This window comes from Ranitomeya variabilis, chromosome 3 (genome assembly GCF_051348905.1).
Source record: "Ranitomeya variabilis isolate aRanVar5 chromosome 3, aRanVar5.hap1, whole genome shotgun sequence".
Lineage (NCBI taxonomy): Eukaryota > Metazoa > Chordata > Amphibia > Anura > Dendrobatidae > Ranitomeya > Ranitomeya variabilis.
In genome coordinates, this window is record NC_135234.1 from 254,182,086 (window position 1) to 254,197,950 (window position 15,865).

Below are 15,865 nucleotides of genomic sequence, written 5' to 3' on the forward strand. Positions count from 1 at the left end.
TGGTTCCGTAGCCGTAGACTCAGGGACAGCTTCTGTTAACGCTAAGTTTCTCCTTGTTGGAAAGATAATCTCCTTGGTCTCCCAGTTGATAATTGGGTTCTGAGAACACAACCAAGGAATGCCTAAAGTCACAGGAAAATGAGGAGAAGAAATTAGCAAGAAAGAAAGTTGCTTCTGATGATTAGGCTCCAACAAAATTTCAAGGGGTACGGTCTCCTGATCCACAGGCCCAGAGATTAAAGGTGACCCATCCACTGTTTCCATGGTAATTGGAGAGGCTCTTTGCTGAATTTCAATACCATGTTCCTTGGCAAATGCGATATCCATGAAATTGCCACCTGCACCAGAGTCAATCATAGCTGCACTGGAAATCCACTGTCCTGGACACAGGATCTTAATAGGGAGAGAACAGTGAGAGTTCTTTTCCTTAAGCTCTTTGGGGGGGTGAAGTCATAGAAAGTGAATGGAATACAGGTTTTAAAGGCAAGCTACATTCAGAGATGTCAGATTCATCATCACAGTTGTCATACTCCCCTACTGCTGCTAGCACCTTGTTAGGCCGTCTAGGACACTTAGGACAATTGATCAAGAAGTGGTCAGACTGGCCGCAGTAGAAACATAGACTTTCACGAAGGCGATGCTCCCGGCGCTCATTGATCTCGCGCCTCTGAACGGAATCAATTTGCATGGGCACCGCCTCCTCCCGAGATGTTTTACCTGCAGGCTCTTTGGAAGGAAGGGAAAAGTTAGAAATACGGTTATATACAGCAAAGTTCTCCTGCCTACGCTCAGTAAGGCGAATGTCTATGCGCACACAATGCTGTATAAATGTCTCTAGCTCTTGTGATTCAGAGCGAGCTAGTTCATCTTTTACATTACTAGACAGACCCCTTTTAAAAATAGGCAATTGTGCATAACTGTCCCAATTGGTATAGATCAAAAAAGAAGGCAGCACTCCATTTTCCAAAAAGGTGCAGGATTTATTCAAATCCACATGTCAGTGCGACGTTTCAGCTCTATTGAGCTTTTCTCAAGCGCTTGAGAAAAGCTCAATAGAGCTGAAACGTCGCACTGACATGTGGATTTGAATAAATCCTGCACCTTTTTGGAGAATGGAGTGCTGCCTTCTTTTTTTATCTATATTGAATGTGGACGACCAGTGGACGGGTTGCCTGGAGGCTCTGCACCCAGAGATAAGTTATACCAGTGTGCTGTTCCTTTTTTACTATATTGTCCCAATTGGTATCTATCGCTAATCTCCTGAATTCAGTAGCATACTCAATAACAGAACATTTAGCCTGGCGTAAAGACAATAAAGCAGATTCCGCGGTAGCACGGTGATTAGGGTCATCAAACATTAATGCCATAGCGGCCAAGAAATCATCCAAGTTATTTAACCGTGGGTCACGAGACTCAATCATCGGATTCGCCCAGGCGAGCGCTCGTGCGGTCAGCAGCATTATTACACACAATACTTTGGATCTATCATTAGGAAAACAGTCAGCATGCACATCAAAATATAGCATAAATTGATTCACAAAGCCACGAAATTTGTCGCGATCACCATTAAATCTGAATGGGGGGCAACTTAGGTGGGCTAGCTGGTGGCGGTTGCCCAGAGGGTAAAGTCGCTTGTGCAGCTATTTGCGTGCTTATGTCCTGAAAAGCCCGTCCATACTGGGACTCTATGCCAGCAAGTTTGTTTTCCTGGGCTGCCATGCGGGTGCTTAAGTCCTGCAAAGTCTGTCCAAACAGTTGTTGATTGTGTTCAAAGCTTCCAAACTTCTTTTGCAGACCTTCCACATCTTTCTGCAGTGATCTAATTATGGAAAACACCTGCTCTAATCTGCTCTCTGCAGTCATTGTTCCAGCAGTCTCCTCTTTTCTGGCTAGAGTATCCTGTAATAATTATAGGGGATAACTCAGGAGACTCTTTGCATGGAACAAGACAACTACAGGACACAGTTTTATAAGTGGTAAAGTCTATATTATCACACGGTGATTCAAACAGGTGCAGAGAGAAACTCAAGTCCACACTTGGTGTAAATATTAAACGCAGGGAAGTTTCAATATAGTATAGGGGTGCCAAAGGCAGTACCCCACATAGCACTCCTAGTCAATTAGTTATCTATGCATGCTTACCCTTTAGGGGGCTTCTGGGGCAAGTGGGAGAGCCGTCCGTTCACTTCATGGGTAAGCATGCATAGATAACTAATTGACTAGGAGTGCTATGTGGGGTACTGCCTTTGGCACCCCTATACTATATTGAAACTTTCCTGGCTATGTGGGCAATACTTGGAATAGTATAATTGTTGATAGTGTGCTTGCCCTGGATGTATTTTGCTCTTCCCACCTAAACCAGCTTACCTTCAGGTTCCTTCCGTATCTCCTACCTGTATGGGTGATAATTAGTGTTGAGAGATACCTTCCGATATTTGAAAGTATCGGTATCGTATTGGATCGGCCGATATCCAAAAAATATTGGATATCGCTTATACCGATACCTGATACCAATACAAGTCAATGGGACACAAATATCGGAAGTGATCCTGGATGGTTCCCAGGGTCTGAAGGAGAGGAAACTCTCCTTCAGGCCCTGGGATCCATATTCATGTAAAAAATAAAGAATAAAAATAAAAAATCTGGATATACTCACCCTCGGACGAGCCCTGGCTGTCACCGCTGCAAGCGTCTGCCTCCGTTCCTAAGAATGTAGAGTGAAGGACCTTCGATGACGTCGCGGTCACATGAGCGGTCACGTGACCAATCACAAGCCGCGACGTCATCGCAGGTCCTTACACTCACTGCATTTTTAGGAACGGAGGCTGCCGGTTGCAACGGTGAGGTCCAGGGTCCGTCAGAGGGGTGAGTATATCCATATTTTTTATTTTTATTCTTTATTTTTTATATTAATATGGATCCCGATCCCGATTCCCGATATCGCAAAAATATCGGAACTCGGTATCGGAATTCCGATACAGCGAATATCGGCCGATACCCGATATTTGCAGTATCGGAATGCTCAACACTAGTGATAATACTTATTATTTATTGATATGTAGAATTAAGCAAAAATTAAGGGCGCTGCACACCTCGTGTACTTCACTCACTTAGCCTGCTGCAGCAAATATTAAGAACTAACTACCAAATAGTTCAGAAAATTGGCAAAAAAGCCAAAACGTAAATTGTTGTGAAATTGGATTCTGGGCTCCCCCGGTGGCCACTTGTGGAATTGTACTTGTGTGCATCATCCCCTCTGTTCACCTGCTCCTATCAGGATGTGGGAGTCGCTATATAACCTTGCTCCTCTGTCAGTTTCATGCCGGTCAACAATGTAATCAGAAGCCTTCTGTGCATGTTCCTGCTACTAGACAACTCCTAGCTAAGTTGGACTTTTGTCCTTGTGTGTTTTTGCATTTTGTTCCTGTTCACAGCTGCTGTTTCGTTACTGTGTCTGGAAAGCTCTTGTGAGCGGAAATTGCCACTCTGGTGTTATGAGTTAATGCTAGAGTCTTAAAGTAATTTCTGGATGGTGTTTTGATAGGGTTTTCTGCTGACCATGAAAGTGCCCTTTCTGTCTTCATGCTATCTAGTAAGCGGACCTCGATTTTGCTAAACCTATTTTCATACTACGTTTGTCATTTCATCTATAATCACCGCCAATATATGTGGGGGCCTCTGTCTGCCTTTTGGGAAAATTTCTCTAGAGGTGAGCCAGGACTGTGTCTTTTCCTCTGCTAGGATTAGGTAGTTCTCCGGCTGGCGCTGGGCATCTAGGGATAAAAAACGTAGGCATGCTACCCGGCCACTTCTAGTTGTGCGGCAGGTTTAGTTCATGGTCAGTATAGTTTCCATCTTCCAAGAGCTAGTTCTCATATATGCTGGGCTATGTTCTCTCGCCATTGAGAATCATGACAGTAAATCCTATATGTGGAAATATCTGCGCTGCAGGTATGTTAAGTATTCCCCCGAAATTCAGAATCGAAATGACAAAAATAATCCAGGATGGCACCAAGATTAGTACCTGAAAGTACTTAAAGGGAACCTATCACCCTGTTTTTTAAAGATTAGATAAAAATAGTGTGAAATAGGGGCAGAGCTGGGCTTTACATTAGGGCCTTTTCGGTGCCTTTACACCCCCGTTAGGCTGCCGAAATACCTTAGTGAAGTGTCCGTTTTGACCTGTCACTCAAGCTGGTCAGGTCGGATGGGCGTGGTCACAGCGCTGTTTGTCCCCCAGGATCCTGCTCATCATTACGTTGGTGGCGTAGTGGTGTGCGCATGTCCAGCAGATGAATCCACTGCTCAGGAGATGAATAGCGGCGCGGTCTTCGCTATTCAGCCGTTTACCGGTGGGCGCGGCCATCTTTCCTGTGGCCGCGCCTGCACAGATGGAGCGCTCTGCTGCCAGGGGCTTCAGGAAAATGGCCGCCGCGATCTCCATCTGCGCACGCGCGGAATCCCGCGGCCATTTTCCTGAAGCCCCTGGCAGCAGAGCGCTCCATCTGCGCAGGCGCGGCCACAGGAAAGATGGCCGCGCCCACCGGTAAACGGCTGAATAGCGAAGACCGCGCCGCTATTCATCTCCTGGGCAGTGGATTCATCTGCTGGACATGCGCACACCACTACGCCACCAACGTAATGATGAGCAGGATCCTGGGGGACAAACAGCGCTGTGACCACGCCCATCCGACCTGACCAGCTTGAGTGACAGGTCAAAACGGACACTTCACTAAGGTATTTCGGCAGCCTAACGGGGGTGTAAAGGCACCAAAGAGGCACTAATGTAAAGCCCAGCTCTGCCCCTATTTCACACTATTTTTATCTAATCTTTAAAAAACGGGGTGATAGGTTCCCTTTAATAGTCTGTCTTACACGTGCTTTTAACTTACTTTAGTACAGTGATTGTGATATTCATGAAGCGTTGCCAAAGGTCCTTGCTGTCTCGGAGTAACTGTGTCAGGATGTCCACACTTTACTTGAATGGATCCGCAACCTTTCCAGGATATGAATAGCGAGGTGTGAACCTGTCCCGGCCGGTGACAGGCACCCCTGTTGTATCGTAGACTATTATCCACTCACTAGACGATAATGCGCGCTTCCAGTAGCGGTTTGCCGGCGAGGTGCAGATAGGCTGCAGGACCTCGCGTGACGTCACAAACACGTGAGGTCTCACGTGATCGGCTGGAGGGTGAGTACGGACCGCACCATGAACCAAAATTAATCCAACGCGTTTCGGAGTCAACAGACTCCTTCCTCAGGGATGGTATGGTGCGTGACAGTAAGGTTTATATAGTACTGCAGCCGGAAGCGCTATGTTCCTGAATTAAACGCAAAAAGTTCAATCTCACTGTTCAGACCGTTCGGAATTAGAGTGTTCATCTCAAATATACAGTGGGGCAAAAAAGTATTTAGTCAGTCAGCAATAGTGCAAGTTCCACCACTTAAAAAGATGAGAGGCGTCTGTAATTTACATCATAGGTAGACCTCAACTATGGGAGACAAACTGAGAAAAAAAAATCCAGAAAATCACATTGTCTGTTTTTTTATCATTTTATTTGCATATTATGGTGGAAAATAAGTATTTGGTCAGAAACAAAATTTCATCTCAATACTTTGTAATATATCCTTTGTTGGCAATGACAGAGGTCAAACGTTTTCTGTAAGTCTTCACAAGGTTGCCACACACTGTTGTTGGTATGTTGGCCCATTCCTCCATGCAGATCTCCTCTAGAGCAGTGATGTTTTTGGCTTTTCGCTTGGCAACACGGACTTTCAACTCCCTCCAAAGGTTTTCTATAGGGTTGAGATCTGGAGACTGGCTAGGCCACTCCAGGACCTTGAAATGCTTCTTACGAAGCCACTCCTTCGTTGCCCTGGTGGTGTGCTTTGGATCATTGTCATGTTGAAAGACCCAGCCACGTTTCATCTTCAATGCCCTTGCTGATGGAAGGAGGTTTGCACTCAAAATCTCACGATACATGGCCCCATTCATTCTTTCATGTACCCGGATCAGTCGTCCTGGCCCCTATGCAGAGAAACAGCCCCAAAGCATGATGTTTCCACCACCATGCTTTACAGTAGGTATGGTGTTTGATGGATGCAACTTAGTATTCTTTTTCCTCCAAACACGACAAGTTGTGTTTCTACCAAACAGTTCCAGTTTGGTTTCATCAGACCATAGGACATTCTCCCAAAACTCCTCTGGATCATCCAAATGCTCTCTAGCAAACTTCAGACGGGCCCGGACATGTACTGGCTTAAGCAGTGGGACACGTCTGGCACTGCAGGATCTGAGTCCATGGTGGCGTAGTGTGTTACTTATGGTAGGCCTTGTTACATTGGTCCCAGCTCTCTGCAGTTCATTCACTAGGTCCCCCCGCGTGGTTCTGGGATTTTTGCTCACCGTTCTTGTGATCATTCTGACCCCACGGGGTGGGATTTTGCGTGGAGCCCCAGATTGAGGGAGATTATCAGTGGTCTTGAATGTCTTCCATTTTCTAATTATTGCTCCCACTGTTGATTTCTTCACTCCAAGCTGGTTGGCTATTGCTGATTCAGTCTTCCCAGCCTGGTGCAGGGCTACAATTTTGTTTCTGGTGTCCTTTGACAGCTCTTTGGTCTTCACCATAGTGGAGTTTGGAGTCAGACTGTTTGAGGGTGTGCACAGGTGTCTTTTTATACTGATAACAAGTTTAAACAGGTGCCATTACTACAGGTAATGAGTGGAGGAAAGAGGAGACTCTTAAAGAAGAAGTTACAGGTCTGTGAGAGCCAGAAATCTTGATTGATTGTTTCTGACCAAATACTTATTTTCCACCATAATATGCAAATAAAATGTTAAAAAAACAGACAATGTGATTTTCTGGATTTTTTTTTCTCAGTTTGTCTCCCATAGTTGAGGGCTACCTATGATGTAAATTACAGACGCCTCTCATCTTTTTAAGTGGTGGAACTTGCACTATTGCTGACTGACTAAATACTTTTTTGCCCCACTGTATATCTACTTTCCTCTCTTGACATCTGATGTATGAAATTTCCTTTTCGCCAGCTCCTCTTTACCACCTTAATGCCCGTAATGATGGTACCTTTTGTTGATCCCCCATGATATTTCAAAAAATGCTGTGACAGAGGGTGGCCTTCAAAATTATTATTAATATTCCGCAAATGTTCACCAATGCGCACATTCATTGCTCTTATAGTCCGCCCTACATACCACTTGTTACACGGGCATTGAATGCCATATATTACCCCCTGGGTTGAGCAGCTCATAAAGTCATTGATTGCTATAATTTCTCCGTCTGAGTTGGTAATATTAAATTGTTTTTTTGTATGTAGTTTACGGCATGGTAAGCATTTGCCGCATGGATAGAAACCAGGCGAGGTATTTATTTTGTATGGCAATCTGGGCGAGGATGGTTTGTGGATAGTAGGGGCTATAATATTCTTCAGATTATTCGCTCTTTTATAAACAAATCTGGGGTGCTCCGCCAGCAGTTCCCCAATTATTTTGTCCTCTCGCAATATGTTCCAATATTTCTTCACAATTTTTTTAAAAAAATAACTATTAGAGTTATATGAAGTTATAATAGGAATATCCTCTATTGCCATACTTTTATCCTTTTTCATATTTACTTTAAGTAATTTACTCCTTGGTTGTGTGGTTCCTAGAATTCGGAATTTAGGACCTGAGAATTACGTCACGGCTTGTGATTGGTCGCGTGGCGGTCACATGAGCGGCACGCGACCAATCAGAAGCCGTGACGTCATGGAAGGTGCTGATCGCGCTCATTTTAAGCAAAGCAGGCTGCCGGTTACCAGCGGTGATGTCCAGGGGCCTCCGGAGAGGTGAGTATATCAATATTTTTTATTTTAATTCTTTATTTTACAGAGTAATATGGATCCCAGGGCCTGAAGGAGAGTTTCCTCTCCTTCAGACCCTGGGAACCATCAGGATACCTTCCGATACTTGGTGTCCCATTGACTTGTATTGGTATCGGGTATCGGTATCGGCGATATCCGATACTTTTCGGGTATCGGCCGATACTATCCGATACCGATACTTTCAAGTATCGGACGGTATCGCTCAACACTAATGGCGGATAAACTCTGAGCTCACACGGGGATTAAGCTTCACCCCATGTGAACTGAAAGCGATCTCTGTTGCCACAGAGAGTCGTGCTCTACACAAAAACTATAGCCCTAACTAGGGTTGTGCTTGCAAGCAAGCCAACGGCTAATTGCCCCCACTGACGCTAACTGCCTGCCTGAGTGTACAGTCCCAGCGCTACAGTCACGCACCACATGTATAAAGAGTGGTATAGTATCCACTGGTCTAAGCCATGCACATTTGATACTAGTGCATGGCCGTACGGCCATGCGAACGTTTTATAGTTGCAGCTCTTCAGGACCTTCCTGGAGAACCAATAGGAGCTGCTACAGGGCCTGAGCGTGTGACCCCCGACCTCCAATGAGAGGTCCTCACATGGGCATGCTCAGTGTGTGCAAAGCAGGACTTAGTCCTAGAAAAGCCTGCTTGCCGCTGACCAGTGCTGGCTACAAAAGCAGAGCCTGGAAAGGCAGCAGTAACCCTTTGCACAGTATCAGGCTGAGCGAGATGCTGAAACCGACGTCTCCGCTGAGCAGGCTCCACTGCGGCTGATGTACAATGGGAAACTGCAGCAGACATGGTTGGAGCTTCCCTCTGTGCAGCGGTGGGAACTCGACACCTAACACATACTTACGCCGTGTTCCAAATTATTATTCAAATGATGTTTTTCTCGGATTTTCCAAAATGGTCGGTGCAAATGATAGTCAGTCTAATAAAAGTCATCACCCGTTAGAGTATACATCGAATTTTATTGAAGAAACCTTCCAATGATAACAGTATAATCTCCAAAATGAATAAAAACTCAAAATGCACTGTTCCAAATTATTAGGCACAGTAGAATTTCTAAACATTTGATATGTTTTAAAGGACTGAAAATGCTAATTTGTGGAATTTGCAGCATTAGAAGGTCACATTCACTGAACAAAAAAGCTGTTTAACTCCAAAACATCCTAACAGGCCAAGTTACATGTATATGTTAACATAGGACCCCTTCTTTGATATCACCTTCACAATTCTTGCATCCGTTGAACTTGTGAGTTTTTCAAGAGTTTCTGCTTGTATTTATTTGCATGAAGTCAGATTACCCTCCCAGAGCTGCTGTTTTGATGTGAACTGCCTCCCACCCTCATAGGTCTTTTGCTTGATGATACTCCAAAGGTTCTCTATAGGGTTGAGGTCAGGGGATGATGGTGGCCACACCATGAGTTTAGCTCCTTTTATGCCCATAGCAGCCAATGACTCAGAGGTATTCTTTGCAGTATGAAATGGTGCATCGTCATGCATGAAGATGATTTTGCTTCTGAATGCACATTTCTGCTTTTATACCATGGAAGAAAGTTGTCAGTCAGAAACTCTATACACTTCGCAGAGGTCATTTTCACACCTTGAGGAACCTTAAAGGGCCCTACCAGCTGTTTCCCCATGATTCCGGCCCAAAACATGACTCCTCCACCTCCTTGCTGACGTCGCAGCCTTGTTGGGACATGGTGGCCATCCACCAACCATCCACTACTCCATCCATCTGGACTATCCTGGGTTGCTCGACACTCATCAGTAAACAAGACTATTTGAAAATTAGTCTTCATGTATGCCTGGGCCCACTGCAACTATTTCTTCTTGTGAACACTGTTTAGGGGTGGCCGAATAGTAGGTTTATGCACCACAGCAAGCCTTTGAAGGATTCTACACCTTGGGGTTCGAGGGACTCCAGAGGCACCAGCAGCTTCAAATAACTGTTTGCTGCTTTGTAATGGTATTTTGGCAGCTGCTCTCTTAATCCAATGAATTTGTCTGTCAGAAACCTTCCTCATTATGCCTTTATCTGCATGAACTCTGTCTGTGCTCTGTTTCAGTCACAAATCTCTTCACAGTATGATGATCACTCATTAAGTTTTGGTGAACTATCTAATGTTTTCATACCTTGTCCAAGGCATTGCGCTATTTAACGCTTTTCATCAGCAGAGAGATCCTTTTTAGTTCCCATATTGCTTGAAACCTGTGGCCTGCCTAATAATGTGGAACATCATTTTTAAGTAGTTTTCCTTTAATTAGAATCACCTGGAAAACTAATTATCACATGTGCTTATGATTGATTTCAGCGATCCATTGAGCCCTGAGACACAATACCATTCATGAGTTTATTTAAAAAACAAAACAATTTAATCTTTATGACACTTAAATCCAATTTGCATAATAATTTTGAACACGGTATAGAATCGCTTATGTAGCTGGGAATATTTTGTACTAATGGTTGCAGGTAATGATCAACCCATGATCCTAATCTTTCTCCCAATGAACCGCGATGCCTGCTACTATCGATCTCATGGGTGGAAACAAGCCCTTGTGGATTTTAGGAAAAGAATAACATATTTGTATAATCGGATTATCAATTTGCAAATATTCCACTAATTTCTTATCAAGAACATTCATATGCAATCCTTCCTGTAATAAATCGTTAAGTAATGAATTATACTCAAGGGTAGGATCTGAACTCAATTCAAAATAAACCTGATCATTTTCCAAATCAATCAAATCAATCAAATTTATTTTTTTGTATAAACCTGCATCAAGTAAAACTATGGTGCCCCCCTTATCCGATGTAATTTTTAGCCACCTCCGTTTCCAGCTGGATCACTTCCCCTTTTTTTCTGTTGGATATTTACTTCCAGAACTACCACAAATAATTTACATGCAAACACTAAATTTACACAATCCAATTTCAAAAAGTTATATTGAAATAGACCAGTTAAAAGAGAACAAAGAAGCAGTATATTTTCCATGTAAAGTTTTCAAAGAAACAGGATAAAGAAACTAATGGCATTAAAACATCGGTATAACCTTTTAGTGGGAAAGAATACAGAATAAACCACTGTAACACCTGTGACTTTAAGCGGCCAGGGACTGAAGCAAATTTCTGGCATAAGTTATACCAGCGGTGTAACTTTTAAACAATTTTGTTAGAAGAGCTGTAGCATGCCATGTTCAGCCCATGCTCTGCCCACTTTGGTAGATTTGGTTGGGCTACATTTGAAAATGCCAAGAGTCATAAAAATGTGGCTCAACTTCAAGTTGTGCAAAAAAATTGTTCCTTTTTGAATTGCTTTGCACTACAAATCTGGTAAAAATATGTTGATTAATTGGGGCCTAAATATTTTTAAAGAAATAACAAAGTTTGCTGTAATTTAGGCTTTTCATTTTAGTTAAGTTTAACATTAATTCACACATTTAAATTGGGTCAATATGATAGATCTTGGTTCTGTCTTTGCTGCTGTTTTTTTTTTGTTCTTATTGTTTGTTTTGTTATATTTTGAAAATTTGGAACACATAAGATTATGGGACTTGATTGATTGACACACTAGCCCAGTATCATCTATGGCTCTCGTTTCAGGGAACAGGCTGGGGCTGAGGCAGTAAATACTATTAAGTAAAGTAGAAATCACTAGCAATTTCTTCACAATCACAATCAATTCCCTGTGAAAGCTTCTGCAATGAAGACTCATATATTGTCCTCCAGGTCAACCCTGGAAAGTAAGCATTCAAAGGCTATGGATCTGTTAGGGTATGTGCACATGTCGCCTTTAAAATGTCAGTGTATCTGCTAAGGTTTTTTTTTTTTCGAAAGACATGTCAAGAAAATGCCTGCAATGTGGTTTTGTGGTGACTTTGTCACAAGTTTTTTTTTTAAATATTGCATGCATTAATAGTGAGCAACTTTAACCCCTTAATGTCCAATGACGAGCAGTGTCCGTCATTGGACCCCTCCCCCTGTTTGGTGCCAGCTCCAGCGATGAGTCCTTACCTTTTCTGGCACATGAAAGCTGATATGATCAGCTGGGGTCAGCAGGAGACCCCTGCGGTTGCCATAGCCGGAAAGCTATGAGCACCACCCAGTGGTCGGCGCTCATTGCAAGGGAGCATATCTGCTACATAGAGCAGGCCTGCAGCCCTGCAAAAGCGATCAGATGATCGCAGCTTCTAGTCTCCCATGAGGACTATTGAAGCAAGTAAAAAGTAAAAAAAAAAATAGTTTTTAAAAATGTTGAAATTTTTTTTCATCACTTAAATAAAAAAGAACCTAGACATATTTGGTATCTATGAACTCATAATCACCATAATGACTCGTAATGGAGAATCATAATGGCAGGTCAGTTTTAACATTCAGTGAACATGGTAAAAACAAAATCCAAAAAACAATTGTGGAATTGCACTTTTTTTTGCAATTTCACCGCATTTGGAATTTTTTTTCGGCTTTCCAGTACATGATATGGTAAAATCAATGGAGCCATTCAAAAGTACAACTCGGCTTGCAAAAAAGAAGCCATATTGATGAAAAAATAAAAAAAGTTATGGCCATGGAAAGAAGGGGAGCAAAAAATGGAAACGCAAAAACGGAAATGCTTCTAGTCCTTAAGGGGTTAAAGCGAAAACCACCAGATGAATGGTCGCGTCACATCTTTTTGTGATTTATAAAGCCTGAAATGATTAAAAGACTTTTAGAAAGACTGAACATACAGTATGCACAAGTCATGTTTACTTTGCTGTGCATATATCCATTCTTTTTGGCATTTTTTCAATGCTTTTTCAGGTGTGTTCTAGGTATAATCTGTCGCGCATGTTGATGACTCCACAGGAATATCCCAAATAGATAGAGTGAAATATGTGGCCCAACCAAGATCTAGAAATTAGGATCATCTTATTTTTTTTCTATATGCATTTCCCGTAGGCACACAATGGCAGGCACAATGGTGAACACAAAATCATCACTGCTGACGTCTTCACAGGGGTCCTATCTAACAGCGATGGAATATTGACGTGGCCCTGGATGAAAAGAGCTAGGAAGGCCCAAAGGCTATAGTCAAGCATCAGGTTACTGAGAGTAATCCCAGGACAGACAAATAGGAAAATAATTCTACAAATCTTGTGTATCTCCCCTCTCCATCTAAGTGATGAAATTCAAATTCCTCTCCTAATAATTAACTTTCTTAAGGGCAACTTCATACAATGCAGCCACAATTTAACCACAGTGTTGCCGAGAATTGCACTTCTGCAATTTACCACAAACTGTTTTCAAATTGATTGTTAATTTATGCATAGGTTTGAAAGTAAATCTCCTCGTTACCATGCAAAATATGAAGCCACTAACAGTCAGTGTGAACTCTCCATTTGGCTGCAACTTGTGAGCTCATCCCTTACAGGATATGACATGAATGCCATTTTTAGCATGCTCAACTATCATATAAGTAGGAGTCAACCAATTCCCCCTACTGCCTTCTCCTTATACTTCAGTTGAGATGCAGGCTTGGCCTGAAACTTGTGTACAAGGGTCCTGTATTATTTGCATGTAGCTGTAGAGCGAGTCCAATCAAATTGACCTTTGGGCCCTTGGCACCCCAATCTGACACTTTTGTCACATAGATGATTCAACAGTGCAGAGACTGAACTGTCACATTTTATTATTTTTACACCTTTTTTAATATGACATGTAACATTATGTTTTGTTTTTCCCACAGCCCAAGACAGTCCCGGGGTTCTAACACATCATCTTTGACACGCAGAAAATCTTATGACAGAGTACAGCTCAGGTAATGGCTACAAAACAAAAATAAAAAGGAGATAAATTTTACAAAGTTTACAATGAAATCAGGTGCGGAATCTGTATCGTAAAGTGTATCTGTCATTTCAGGTAACTTTTTAGAGTATGCTAGCTTGTGCATACATGAGGTTAGCACCATTTATGCCCATTATTTGACTAGTATTCTGTATTTATCACTAATTTCTCTCTTTGAGACTAACATCAAGGCCAGAGTCACATGAACGTATAACATGGCCGAGTGCTATGAGGTAAAACATCGTATTGAACTCGGCTCAGTGTTATTCTGTGTGGCAGAGCAGATCATCAATTATTTTCTCATGCCCATTCAGCAGCAGATTCTTCTGTCCATGGTTATAGAGTGACTCCAGGTAGATGGCCAAAATACAATGTCCTCAGTCCACAAGTTCCCAACCTGGGATCGGTAGTTCCACTGCCCCCTGTACCAGGCGATACCCACTGTCTCATAACTTTTGATTGACCCATAGCTTTTGGTATCTCCTGCTGGTATAGTGTGCAGTAATAGTCTATGTTCCCCCATTCAATGGATATCACGACCGTAGCTCATGGATACCCCTCCAGCCAACAACGACCCCAGTTCCTTGTAAGTCTCCTTAATACCCCATGCTGCCTCCCCAGGAATTGAGCCTGGCCCTCGAGAAACACCCTCCTCCAAAATCTAGCTGTGCAATGGTGCAGGTGTATCACTCAGGCTGAGCCCCATCACCTGCGACTGCACGTGAGACACCCTGTGGTGGACTTCCGTGGGTCTACTATCCCCATCCACACAATGGGCCTAGTGGCTGGGAGAACAATGGCTTGATGCCCATGAGATACTGATGAGATTAAGGGTATGTGCACACGTCCGGATTTCTTGCAGAAATTTCCTGAAGAAAAACGGAAATTTTCTGCAAGAAAAACGCATTTTTTTTTTGCGTTTTTTTTCCGTTTTTTTAGCATTCTGCAAGCGTAATTAGCTTGCAGAATGCTAAAGTTTTCCAAGCGATCTGTAGCATCGCTTGGAAAACTGACAGGTTGGTCACACTTGTCAAACATAGCGTTTGACAAGTGTGACCATCTTTTTACTATAGATGCTGCCTATGCAGCATCTATAGTAAAAGATAGAATGTTTAAAAATAATTTAAAAAAATGGTTATACTCACCTGCAGGCGTCCGTTCCTATAGATGCCGGTGTGGTTCAGGACCTTCCATGACGTCGCGGTCCAATCACAAGACCGTGACGTCATCGCAGGTCCTTCACCGCACACCAGCTATAGAAACCGAAGCGGCAGCATGCAGCGGAGAGGCGGGAAGACATCGAAGGTGAGTATAGGACTATTTTTTATTTTAATTCTTTTTTTTTACCAATTATATGGTGCCCAGTCCGTGGAGGAGAGTCTCCTCTCCTCCACCCTGGGTACCAACCGCACATAATCTGCTTACTTCCCGCATGGTGTGCACAGCCCCGTGCGGGAAGTAAGCAGATCAATGCACTCCTAGGTGTGCGGAATCCCCTGCAATTCCGCATTTTAATGAACATGTTGCTTTTTTTTCCGCGATGCGATTTTTTCGCGGAAAAAAAACCTACATTTGCACAAAAAATGCGGAATACACTGTAAATAATGGGAGGCATATGTTAGCGTTTTTTTCGCGTTTTTATCACGTTTTTATAGCGAAAAAACGCGAAAAAAAGGTGAAAAATACTGAACGTGTGCACATGGCCTAATAGAATGATTGCTTTTCATTTACCTTTATCAATCTCCTGTCCAGCCTTATGAATACATCAGATCCAACCAGCACGTCTTCCTCTGCTTGCTGTCACTGAATGGAAACATTGATTCTTGAGGCTGAACTGATAAGCAAGCAAATCTCTAATCAAACACTGCAAGAAAATCTTTAATAGAACACAACAATAATATTGATGTAATCGGTGCTCCTTGCTGGAAAAAGTCTGCATCCCACAGAGCATTGGTCCAATAGTCTTTACTAAGTGTCCAGATCCTCACACTGAGTTACTTAGCCCAAATGTAAGGCAGCCAGAATTTTGTCATTCTTGATAATACCAAGTTGCTGATGCCCTGTAACCATCCAGTGGGACATTTGCTGCTTGATTCACAACAGCAACTCATTCACTGTTTGGCTTTTGCTTTGCTTTACTTTGTTGG

At 42.9% G+C, this 15,865-nt stretch overlaps 1 protein-coding gene across 2 annotated transcripts in view; it reads left to right on the forward strand.

Moving 5' to 3' along the window:
• The window catches only part of KIF21B (kinesin family member 21B), a 637,471-nt gene that overhangs the window by 494,932 nt on the left and 126,674 nt on the right, over positions 1 to 15,865 (forward strand). For both annotated transcript variants that reach the window (XM_077295392.1, XM_077295391.1), the window contains exon 26: positions 13,621 to 13,692. In XM_077295392.1, the coding sequence (XP_077151507.1) occupies positions 13,621 to 13,692 (72 nt within the window). The remainder of the gene's footprint in view (positions 1 to 13,620; positions 13,693 to 15,865) is intronic.